General features: G+C 38.1%; 1 protein-coding gene across 2 annotated transcripts in view; it reads right to left on the reverse strand.

Annotated features, from left to right (window-relative positions):
* Positions 1-540: 540 nt before the first annotated feature.
* Positions 541-13,121, reverse strand: part of LOC112685974 (nuclear hormone receptor FTZ-F1-like) — a 55,471-nt gene continuing 42,890 nt past the window's right edge. For both annotated transcript variants that reach the window (XM_025558049.1, XM_025558050.1), the window contains exons 6-10: positions 11,882-12,649; positions 2,217-2,475; positions 1,934-2,034; positions 1,478-1,833; positions 541-761 (exon numbers count right to left, since the gene is read on the reverse strand). In XM_025558049.1, the coding sequence (XP_025413834.1) occupies positions 1,687-1,833; positions 1,934-2,034; positions 2,217-2,475; positions 11,882-12,649 (1,275 nt within the window). In that variant the 3' untranslated portion in view covers positions 541-761; positions 1,478-1,686. The remainder of the gene's footprint in view (positions 762-1,477; positions 1,834-1,933; positions 2,035-2,216; positions 2,476-11,881; positions 12,650-13,121) is intronic.

Raw genomic sequence — 13,121 nt, forward strand, 5'->3', positions numbered from 1 at the left:
AAATATTATTATCACATTTGTATTATAATCATTCTCTCTCTGCCTATTTTTCTCACTTATCGCTTCCATTAATAAAATGTTTGCATGTTATAAAAAGAAGAAAACCAGATTTATATATTATTTAAAATTGGAACAGTATGTAGGAACTGAACGGCATGTATTATGTTATAAATAATATAATCTTTTTAACATTTTTAAACCTTGAGCACATCTCCTTTTACTGGCCTTTTGAGATTTGGTAACCAAACATTAAATACCTAATCTAAGCATTAAAATCATTATAATATTTACAAACTATATTTTTTATATTAAAAATATATGTATACATATGCAATAATATATATGCATTATATGAACAATTAACATATCAATAATTATTGGTTTTTGCGAGCGCATAAGCACAATAAAGTTCATTAGTCATCGGAAGAATTACTCAAAAAAAAAAAAAAAAAAAAAAAAAAACATAAATTAAATAATTAAAAATAAATAATATTTATGTGGTGTGTCTTTGTGTATGTATTTGTGTGTGAGTGTATGTGTGTAATTATGTAATTGTGTATTAGTAAATGTGTACATTAGTGGTGTATCTAGTGTATAAGAGTAGTTTTGACCAACGTTCGCGTACGTGTGTAATGACGCTGTCGACGAGATCAGTTGGTAACTCTGGATGACTCAAAATATATTGAAAGTTGTCATGGTAACGTAGCTGTCGTTCAAATAGACGTTGATGGTGATCGGTCTTTAGAAATATTTAGCCAACCCTAAAAAAAGAAAAAAAAATATGAAAATAAGAACACTAAATATTAAATGTGTAATGTGACAGGAAAACATACACGCCATGAGGTTACGATTTAATCAGTAAACCCGGACAAAAGTTTGATTAGTGAATGAAGTATAGATATGCGACGAACTCCTCTACATAAGATTTTATTACAAAATAATAGAAATTATCAAAAAAAAAAAAAAATTTCGAAGACAATTTTAGCGGATGACACAATTCAGAGTCCAATCTCTAGGTTGGTCAACGCACAATCATAATGCATCATCCTAATTATCGTCCTTTAATTACCGGGACACAGCTTTTAAGAGCGCACATGTATCGTCAAATATCGAGCACACATGCAGAAGTGAGTCAACAGTATAATGACGCGAAATATCGAGACAAGTCCCCCTTGACACCGGACGGGTTAGCGATTAAATGAAAAATAATAATAATTATTTTGCAGAAAAAAAACCAAATAAATAACACGTATATGTGAACATCTAGATAACAAGTGAATAGCGCAAACTAGTCGCGTAGTCACCGATAATGGTAATCAAACGGGTTAAACTTGTCGCACGCGTGAGGGCCTCCTCCTGCGAGTGACTTTAACTAATACTTGTAACAGTAGTACAGCAACTAGTGCCTGTACAAGGACGAGCGTGATAATATTAATTGTACTAATCATAATGGTAATAATAGTATTTGCGCTCTTACGTATGAACGAGTACGAGGCGTGCATGTCTCTTCTTCTCATTTATGATGTTGATGACATATGTGGTATAGTGGTGTGTTGTGTGTAGTATTTTGGTACATAAATAAATATATACGCATTTTATGTATTTATATAAATACAAATTTATGACATATCATTATGATATATACTATTTTGGTGGTGAGTGGTGTGTGTGTGTTTTAAGTTGGTGTTATTTTCGCTTGGCGTGCAGCATCTCCATGAGTAATGTCTGCGTGGGAGCGCCACCGCTACAGTGCTTCAAGTACAAACTTTCTTCGCCTCTAGTAGCTATGTGATGGATATCGGGCAACACGGTCAACAGTTTGGTTAATTTTTCCTGCAAAACACGTACGAGAAAAACTTGTATAATCATCGGACAGTAGTGATAACTCTTTCTGATGTATAATATATTAAATGGTCTTTTTTTTTTTTTTTACCGGCACTTGAGTGTTGAACGAAAAGCAATATTCCATCAGGGCCTTCAACACTTGCTCATGACCTTCTTGAACGTGTTTACTGTTCCCGATTCCTTTGACGTCTGCAAGAATATAATATGTTAAGTATAACAGTGTTAAGAAAACAAAACCGTATCCATCGCGTTGAGAAGAACGTAACAGCACTACGTACATCTCGTGCATATATCTGTTTAGTCCAGATATGATATACATGTGACCGTATATATTACTTATATAGGTCAATGCCGCGGGAGCGTGCTCTTACCGGGGTTTAGGAGCAACAGGAACTTTAAGCAGATATAATCGCCCACGTCGAACTTGAGGTCCTGTAACTGGTCTACGACACGGGCAAAACAATCGGCCATCGAGGAGACGCCGAGCAGACCGAGAGCGAGCAAGTCAAACTTTTGTCCGTTGTGCAACATAACCTCGTTGGCCAAGTTATTGTGCATGTGCTGATGAATGTGGTCCAGAACCAGCATGTCCGACCACGAGTGCTGCAACAGTTTCATTTGATCGTCTACCTGTAATGAGAAGACGAAAAAAACATGTTTAAAAATTGAAATTGTCACTGCGTAATGATATTGTAAACAAACAAGTACAACATGTATTTAAACTGCGAACATTTAAAATTGCTTCAAAATAGCAACAATCACAATTCGACCGATAATGATATTATAATTATATAGACCGATACATGTATACACGGATAGTGTGTACATTTATAGTGTTTGACGGAGGATATTGGCATAACATCTGCAGGGCAATTATTATGTTATCATCGTTACAAACAATAAAAATACGTGTACGCGGTGGACGGAGATGAAAGGAGCTATGCCTCGTCGTAATTGGAATTAATACGATATCGTATGGTTTAAGGGAGACGACGAGTCTTTACGACGGATTCACGATAGTACACACGAATCTATTGTGAAATCTATTGTGACGAATTTATCTAAATCTGTTGGATTTCAAGAGACAGTTAACCATTCAACTTAGTGTTTGAGTATAAATAATGAAAACTTCGTTAACTTAGATGAAGTTTATTATTATTATTCCGATTGGTACACGATGGATTTGTAGTTGATTTTATTTTGTTTCGTTGTCAAATCAAGAAGGAGAATATAGAGTTGAACGGTTCGAACTAGATTCCATTTACACACGTTCGTACGTAGCTACACGACTGACGCATAGAGCCGTTTTACGGTGACCGTCACACGAATTTTGAAAACCCCCGTGTACGTGTATTTGCAGAGGATATGAGAATTCCGTTGCGTAACGCGAGATAACGATGACGGCAGGTCGTCGCCGTCTCGATTGTAATCATTTTTCTTTTTTTTTTCTTCTTTCCATGTTCCCGCTCTACGCGTACAGGTATAGGTACGGGTACACGTGTGCACGGTACACAAATAAATACAATATAATGCGTACGAATCGAGTGTAAATGCGTACGAGAAAGAAAAATATTCGTTTATTACACGTACAATAATAACGTGTGTGTATTCTCGCCCCATCGCGCGCGCGGAGCACTTCCATTTGCGCGCAACGAATCGAAAGACCTTGAAAAGTGAAAGAAGAGTCTGTGACGACGACGACGACGGCAACCGCGCGCGCTTGCTTGTGCGGCGCGTAAACGTATCTATCTCTATACGGTACGGTAGGTGTATTACATATTATTACTATTACTATTATTATTGCTGTACACAATAATGATATAATCGTACGACGTACAGCGATCGTAAATCCGAAACGACTCGCGCGTTTGTCAGGACGCGCGGACGGACGGCGATTTCGTTCTACAATTGGGACCGGGATTGAAACGTTCGATTTTTCGCATGGTACGCTTGATTGTTTTAACGTAAAGACGTTCGGCGAGCCCGTCGAGTTATTATTAACGGTTGAGGACGAACCTATTCTCGAACTTAAACCGTTATACATAAACGTACCGTAGAAACGACGTTCCATGTTTAGTATAAAACGATGCTCTTTAACCGATAATCAGTATTGTTTTTACGACTCAGACGAATAAGATTTTGTTGCACAAAGTGCGTCGTACTAGTAGGTACAATTTTAGGTCCGTCCATATTGTAAAGCGACTTCTAGCGGGTCACGAACAGCGGTATAGAACGCGCGCATACGAATGTACGAAATACGACGAGTGGTCCTAAAGGGCGGTTCCGGTGAATCGTGACTTTTTTTTCAACCCCGTATAGTATGATGTCGAATTGCGATTATATTTTCAGCGTACGCGTTTGCGAACGATGTTTGTATGGTTATTAATTACTGTAATGAACTCCAATGTTGGATCAACATTTGAAGTTTAAAATCGTCGCGTATACGATGTACGCGCAAGACCGTTAAGTCATCGGTAAACAATATATATAATACACGAGAACGTGCGATAAGTACTGCGGGAAGAAAGCTGCGACTCCCTTTTTCCCAGCATCCATCGGATGTAAATTGCTGATATATATCTACTGGGTTGCACGCGTTACAGCATTATATTATGTTTTTTCCTTTTTTTTTACAATCGTAATTCCATATTACATTACCAGCGGTGTGTGTCAGTGGTGGTCGACGGAAGAAAAACAGAATTCATAGCACAGCAGCAGCAGCAGTTGTAAAACGCGTTACGCGCGATTACGCGGGCCTTATTTTTTCTCCGTCCATCATCTCATCCGCGTTTTCCGCTTTCACTGGAAAAACCTTGAGCCCAAGGCCAATGCCGATGATTTCACTCGTAAATACGTGGCGCGCGCGTGGAAAATCCGACACGCTGCCGGAGGAAAAACGCAGTCGTATAATACACCGTGTTTGCCCCCCCTCCCCCCAGGCGGGATGTTCTTTATTATTATTATTATTATTATTATTATTATTATTATTATTATTATTATTATTAGGTATTATTATTAGTGTTATTATGAAAGTCTCGGAAACGAGTGCAAACAACCTATATAGAATCGAATATCATTTATGGGGTTTTAACGCCGCAAAACGTTAGAATTTCGATATAATACGATATAATATATATATATATATATATCGATATATATATCGAATATAATAACGCGTTCCTGACGATTTTTTACCGATCCACAAAAACCATGTAATATTGTAGAACGGGACACTTGACATGTGGTGCACAGGATACAGGTAAAAAAAATAATGATAATAAACAACTACAACGTAATAATATTTTTATATGAGCGAGTTTTATCATTCTTGCTTACGCGAGCGAGGTTTTTAGGATTCGTTTAAATTACGGTATCACAAACGAATATGTATTTCATACGCTACATCGTATACCACGGTCGAAATGCGTTCGCGAGTATGAGTTTTCTGAGAATGACGTTAAAACACATACGCACGTTAACCGCAACGTTTAAAACGCGCATTATGTCATTTCAACATGGTGCTTAATGACTAATTAGTCGTATATTACTCCGGGAAAATCGAACTGCATACTGCAGCAGGATAATATCTCAACGCAAGACATCGGTTACGAAAACCGACATAGAAACGGTTGAAAGATGGAAATGCAAGTGTCAATATTTACAAATGTAAAATCACGTTGTCGCACGCACACACATAAATTATACATGTACAAAACGAGGAAAGTAATTATTATGTTCTAGTTCAGTGGTTCTCAACCATTTTTTGTTCACGGCACACCATTATGCATTACAAGTTTTCGCGGCACACTCATGCACTTGAAAACAAAAAAATACTTTGGCTGCGCGCTAAGATATCCAGTTGGGTTAGAACCGTACAGTTTATCTATATATGTATCGTCTTATCTGCAAAATTAATTGATATTTAGCTGTCATAGTTTCATCAATCGGTATTTTCAAATATCAGACATTTTTCACGGCATACCTAGTCGATCTCGCGACACAGTAGTGTGCCGCGTCACACCGGTTGAGAACCACTGTTCTAGTTAGACGAAGATCAACAAACATTAATCGTTTAAATAACACAATTAATAATTGTAACCTCAACCGATATATGATTTTAAAAACACTCGTTCAAATCGACAAAATTGATACTATTAATTTTATAAAAACGAAAATTATTTAAATATCAACAAACTGATTTTTTTCTTTACGGATAGGTCGCGAAAAGAACCTATTATGACAGATAAATACAGGAGATATGGATTTAGGGAGGGCCCATCAACAATGTGTACACTGTAAAGCACACCGCTACATAAATTTCACTACCTCAAATAAAACTCATATTTACCCAAATAAAACGCGTTTAAAGATTTGAGACTTGAATAATTTGTAAATGGTTGGTAAGAGAAGAGAGATTAAATTTATTAAAATGTTAAAATATTATGAAACAAAACAAACCCATTCACCATATACGCACCACAAAGTTAAGATGACAATGATAGGGAAACAAAACTATTATTTAGTTGATTCAACCGATATAAAATAACAAAAAATTTAATTAACAAAATATTTCACTTGTTAGATATACAATATGTATAATTCGTTCAGACATGTAGCGATAAGAATCTTACAGTATAAATAGATAAAAACGTACTAAGCAGTATATAAGATATCTAGAAAATTCAGAAGTGAATGTATAGAGGGAATGATGACATATTTCAATATCACGAAATAATGAATTGATACATTGATCAGTGTACACGTAATGTTATATGATCGACCACCATTACAAAATTGAAAATTTTTAAATTTCCCAGGCATCTGAGTTACATATAAATTATACGATATGCATTAATCTTACCATACACGTTTTTGTATGAATAATCCTATAGAGAATTTATACACGATACTAATTTACACTTATTTTTTACAAGGGTGGGAAATATGAACATTCAAGACCCACGTGTGTGTGATAGTCGTCTTCGACACGGGCAAACAATAACAAAGTGTCTAAACACTAAACAAAATCTTAGGCCGATGAACCTAAGTAAAAAATAAACTACAATAGTACCTAGCAGTCTGTGTACGAAATGAAGTCGCAATGTCCAGCGATGTTTATATGTTGCCAATTTTTTTCAACACTTCCGCATGTGTATATATTTTTTTTTTTTTTTACTATTTTATTGTTCACCGATGTTTATTAAGAACATTATTCAAGGTGACAAAACTTGGCATGCGGTTCATGACATTAATATTTACACAAAAATCGTGTGTATGTTGTTATTATTATTATTATTTTTTTTTTTTTTGATATAAATATACACACAAGTGTCTTCTTAACCCACCGTTGTCGCGAATACAATGAACCCGTGCGTAGAAGAGAAGTGCCGCCGATATGATATAAACCGACGCGTAATATTAATTAAAACGGGGAACAATTAATGGTCACGGTGTAAAATGTACATCTATATTTTTTGGCAACTATCGTAAATAGGTCATTAGAACACGACGAAGTAGTCTCAAACGCCACCTTTGTCGTTGAGTACGTACTCGTTCCTGCATGTGTTGTATCGTTTATTATTGGCACGTATAAACGATCGAGAAATAAACGAAGCCCGTAAAATTTTTTTTTAAAAAAAAAACCAAGCGCCTTTACAATAAAATCGAGTTCATAAATAATAACGACAAATAATAGTAGCGATAAAAAAAAAATAATGGATCGAGTATAATAATAAAGGATAGTGGCATAAAATTGACAAAAACAAACGAAAAGAAAATGAAGTGTTTCACGCGGAAGTGGGACACAAGAGGGGTGTGATCGACGTCTCAGGGCGACCTACACGTACGCGAAAACACGATGACGTATAGTCGTACATACCCCTTCCCTTCTAAAGGATCGATCCCTGGCCTGACCATGACCTACCATAACCAAATTAACCCAGTCACAGACACCCCGTTACTACGTACACCCCATCTATGTCTCGCCACCGCTCGCTTGCTCGACCGTCCCTTCCATCGTCATTGCCCCTCTCTTTACCGACTGGATGTCATCATCGAATATGATATATAATTTTTCTTCAAATTTACTGTCACAAATTTTTCAATTTCTGACAAAAACTCCCAAGAGACGAGCCGGGAGGTTTTTGCTCTTCTATACCATATCACAAGAAAACCTTTAGCCGAAAACAATTTCAAAGAATTTGAAGAAAAAAGCTTATTATAAAACCAATAACAAAATATATAAAAATAGACGATACAAAGTTTGTTATTTTTAATATTTTTATAAATGTATAACACGAAAAATCAAAATTATTTCATGATTACCACCAACCAAAGTTATACAACTGGACGCATATGGTGGATTATATGGTAATCTTTTGAAAAATTTTCCAGTAGATTTTCCGGAAAATAACAATATTCTGACAGTAAAAAAAAAAAAAAAAACAGATAAACGACCAAAATTCCATAGGACAAAAAAATATTTTCATAATCACGCAATTTTTTTATACACGCATATAGAGACATTAAAGTATTTTTCATCCAGTTTTATTTTATTAATATTGGAATTTTAATTTCAAAGTACTTATAGTTTAATACAGTATAGATTAAGTATAATAAATTATAAATATTGTTTTTATATATTTTTACATATTATTATTTACTATTAAAAATACTTAGTCGTCATTGTAATTTTGATGAACATTTTGAATTTGGATTATGGTAAGGTATAACGAATAGGATACTAACATTTTAATTACATTTATTTTCACAAAATAAGAAATTCTAGTTATATATATATAATTTAAATGGAGTTTTATACAAAGTTTATAGAATTATTTACAATATTTTTTGTTTAAATAATATTTATTGTTGATGAAAATAATTTATATAAGTTTAAATTTAAAAAACATTCAAAAACTACGAAAAAGTAAACAAAACGCAACTTAATAATGATATGAACGTGATAGTTTGTTTCAAAATCTATAATAATTATAACCAAACAGTGGTTAATAGAGTGTTCAAGTAAGCAAAATATGAACGCCAAATCTCAAACGCCTGTTTTAGAATTTTTGTTGTACATCTTTTTCAGTCTTAAAAAATACAAAATACTTTTGACCTTGATACTCAGGTTATTTATAACTTTTTTTTATGTATTTCTTTAAATACACCGTTGTGGATTTACGTGAAGTTAATAATAATATTATTCTATCAACATTCTTTCGGTTAAAATAAAACATTGTTTACACATAATACACTGTTCTTAAAACACGTTTTGGGTTTTCAACCATTTCGCAAATGTATATTGTTTTAATTTTGTTAAATATATATAAAGAAAACGAAGAGAAATACGTGTTCCAAAATATGTGTCATGGGCGTTGTGCAAACTTTTTTGCCTCGTTGGATACATGCAGTGCGCTGAACAACCGTGCGCCACTAATGGGAGTTGCCTGTTTTATGATATGGTAGTATAACACAAGTATAGTATCCGGTCCATATTTTATATTTATTTGAATGCATTTTATCTTCATAGCATTGAATGTGACAAAGGAACATAAATAAAGATGGATCAATATACTATCTATGTTTTGCTCGAAACACAGAACATTTTAAACTCGACAAAGGAGCACTATCAAGAATAGATTTTATTCGAAAATAATTCGTTCTCCGCGTTATTACAAGCGAGAGGTAAAAGTATTTTGTTCGACCAATAGAATGCAAAAATGTTCCCTTTAATATTTTATTTTACAGTTGAAATGTTGAGTTTTTGGAATTTTAAATACGGTCACAGTGAAGTGCGTTGTGATGGTCATCGTTCGCTCTTCGATGTTTAGAAATTCGTGTTTTCATCGTTAAAATGTCGACTTATTAATAATAGTTTTTGAAAAAGTGACTCTTTAAAGAGCTGGAAAATGACAAGCCCGGAAGAGGGCGAGGGAAATATTCAATCCGTAATAACGATGATGCGTGATAGGATATATTTCTAATTTCAACCCGATGTTTCGGTTGACGAAAAGAAAAATACTGAAAAATCGTATTGAATAGAACACAAATTACTGCTGTTGTTATCCTACGCATATCTGTATGAACGAAAATAAAACCTAGTTTGAGGGGAGAATCTAATAACGTTATAGGTAAAACGGCGGATTTTAATAATAATAATAATAATAATAATAATAATAATAGCTATATAGCGTACGAGAACACGTTGGTGGCCGTTGGTAGCTCGCATTTGCGTCGCGGGTGGTGCGCGCACGAGAATCGAACGCGTACACACTACCACAGCCGAAATGACCCAGAAAAAAAAGGAATACGTGCACGAGGCCGAAGTGTAAATGATTAATTTATTAATAAATGAACGGGCGTACGGACCGAATGGTATTGTAGAAACCGAATTTTCGTGCGTTGAACGGGTCGAGAAACATAGACAGAAACGAAAAAGATACGGGGAGCGTTACGATGAAGAATATTTTATTTATTTATTTTTTTTAATTTCTCCCCACCAGCGAACATCGGAGTAAGAAGTATAGTAGTAGTACTATAGTAGTACAACGCAGTAGTTAGTGGTGACTAGCAATAACACAGTACGAATTTCGCGAATAAAGTCGTCCCGTCGTCGACACACCGCACCGATACGAGTGAACGCGGGGCGGGTGACGTTCACTCGATTAACATTTATCAACGGCGATGAACGACGGAACGGCAACGCCGACCCCGGCGCACGTAATGAGCATCGTGATAGATGGCGGCGGTGCGGGGGAAACGACGGCGGCGGCGGCAGCGGTTACCGGCGCGCACCGCCGCCGACGCCGTGCCCCTAAATCGGGCCCCCGGGACGACTGCGGGCCGGTGCCGCGACGACGGTGGCCGACGGCGGCAGCGGCGGCAACGGCGTCGGTTCTCTTTGTGCCGGGCCAACAACAGGCGGCAATAGCCGACGAGCGCCATGCGCTACTCTTTTTTCGTATTTTTAAACGCCGCCGCCCGCAATAAAAAAGAAAAAACACTTTACTATCATTCGTCACTATACACGCGCGTAAAACGAATTATTATTTAAAATCGCGTACGTCGTGCAATGCGATCTGGACGCGAACGTTCGATCCCCTCCCCCCGCGCCGGATCGATCCCACGAGGGTATCCACACACGATGGCGGTAAGATGGTTCTGTTGTTATCATTATTGCTGTTGCTTCTCCGTCGCGCCGATTGTTTTTTTTTTTTTTTCGTCATTAATTAAACACATACGCAAACGTAAACGCGCGCGCATACAAAATACATTAAATATAATAATGGAATAAAATGCGTGTGTTCACCTACGTCGCAATTGCACGCGCGCACGGCATTGTTCTCTCCTCCGGTCGGCTTTTCTGTGCGCGCGCCGCAGTTGCGCAAAAAAACCGTACGGCGCCGCCGCGCGACAGTGCATTACATATTATTTCGTATTATACATTTTACGTGATCACGAGAGGTGCTTGTGCGTGTGCACAAGAAATGGCGGCGACGAACTTGGCCTCATTTTACTTTTTACTTTTTTTTGCCCCCGCCCACCGCCGCACGACCGCTGGCGGAGTCCCGCAAACCGCGAAACGAGACCGTTCCGCAGCTGTATTGCACACGCGCGCGCACGTTCTACACGAATGTGTAATGGACCGCTCACGCGACCGATGTATTAATATTCTATCGTTACTATATCGGTCACTACGGGGCCTGTAAAAATGGATGTCCGTTGTACGGTCGTCGTTTGACCCATTACGCCGTTATCATCATCACGCGCGTTCGAAATGACTGGCGCGGACATTTTTACGACCCGGAAAGCGGCAAAGCGGTTAACGCGCGATACAAGGTGCAGCGGAGATAAAAATAATTCGGTGGACGTTTTATCCCTTGCCGTCAAAAACATACGAAACCGAGTTCATCCGCTCCCGTCCCTGGAGATCTACGCTATCTATATCGTACACGTCTACGTACGGCGGTAAGCGCTTACGGGGTGCAGTTAACGGTTACACGTCGCGGGGGTTTAAAACGACAATGTACCTTACCTTCAGATCTTTGAAGAACACCGAATTCCGCGCCCAGTCCACTTGCGAGAACAGATTCTGGTCGAGCACCTTGCACATGAGTTCGAACAGGTCGACTTCGCACTGGTTGTACGTCTGGCTCTGCAACAAGCCGAACAACGAGTTCTGCCACTCCCGGTCGTCCAGGCCCTGCACGAATTCCCGGATCATGGGCGGCATGCCCTTGCTGCCCGTCACAACGCTGGTACCGTTGGACGTGGCCGACGAGCTGCCGCCGCCGTCCACCATCTGTTGCTGCTGCACGTGGTGTTGTTGCTGCTGCTGTTGTTGCTGCTGCTGCTGCTGCTGCTGGTGGATCAGGTAATTTTTCGGCGACGACGGAGGTGACCACATTTTATTCACGGACAACATGGACGCTGCGGGACCGCCGGCCGATTGTTGTTGTTGTTGTTGTTGCTGCTGCTGCTGCTGCTGCGGTTGCTGTTGCTGTTGTTGCTGTTGTTGTTGCGCTTGCTGTTGCTGGTGATGCTGTTGGTGTTGCGACGGGGGTCCGCCGCCGTTCGTTCCACTCATGTTGGTCACCACCGAGTTATTGTTGTTACTGCTGTTGTTGTTGTTGTTGTTATTGCCGTTGGCGGAAGCGACGATTTGCAACGTCATCTGCGAGTGCTGGTTGACCGCGCACGTGGTGACTCCGGCACCCGTAGCCAGAGAACCCAGTCCTGCCTGGCCCAGAGCCACGGCGATCGGGCTGGGCGAGGAGTCGGGCGACGACGTCAACGATGACACCTGTTAGAAACAGATAAAACAGCATTTGTAAAAAAAATACTTAGGGTGCATATTATATTTTCTCTAGTCTGACGCGCTGGCGCAACTATTTAAGGGTAGACAATTTAAGGGTTGCACGTATTTTCCTAGTGTGAAATCAAATATATATATATATATCGTAATTACATTTTATTTTCACGTACTGAGACCCCGCCGCAATCGTGTGAGAATAATTACGGTGTTCGGATTTCTAACTGTGTATTCGAATTTCGAAATTTACGCAATAGTGTTAGACACATGCTAACGGCGAATAATAATTATGAGAATTATGTGAAATTGATAGTTGTGACACTGACACCACTGACGCATACGTTTTAAGGGTATTGAAACACTTTTGAATTTTCTAGCAAGATCTTATCAGTTTAAAGTTAAACTTTAAAGAGATTACGATCGTAGTTCACGCTTATTATAAGTAATTTGGTAAACTAGACTT

This window comes from Sipha flava, unplaced genomic scaffold (assembly GCF_003268045.1).
Source record: "Sipha flava isolate LNK unplaced genomic scaffold, YSA_version1 299_pilon_pilon, whole genome shotgun sequence".
NCBI classification, from domain to species: Eukaryota; Metazoa; Arthropoda; class Insecta; order Hemiptera; family Aphididae; genus Sipha; species Sipha flava.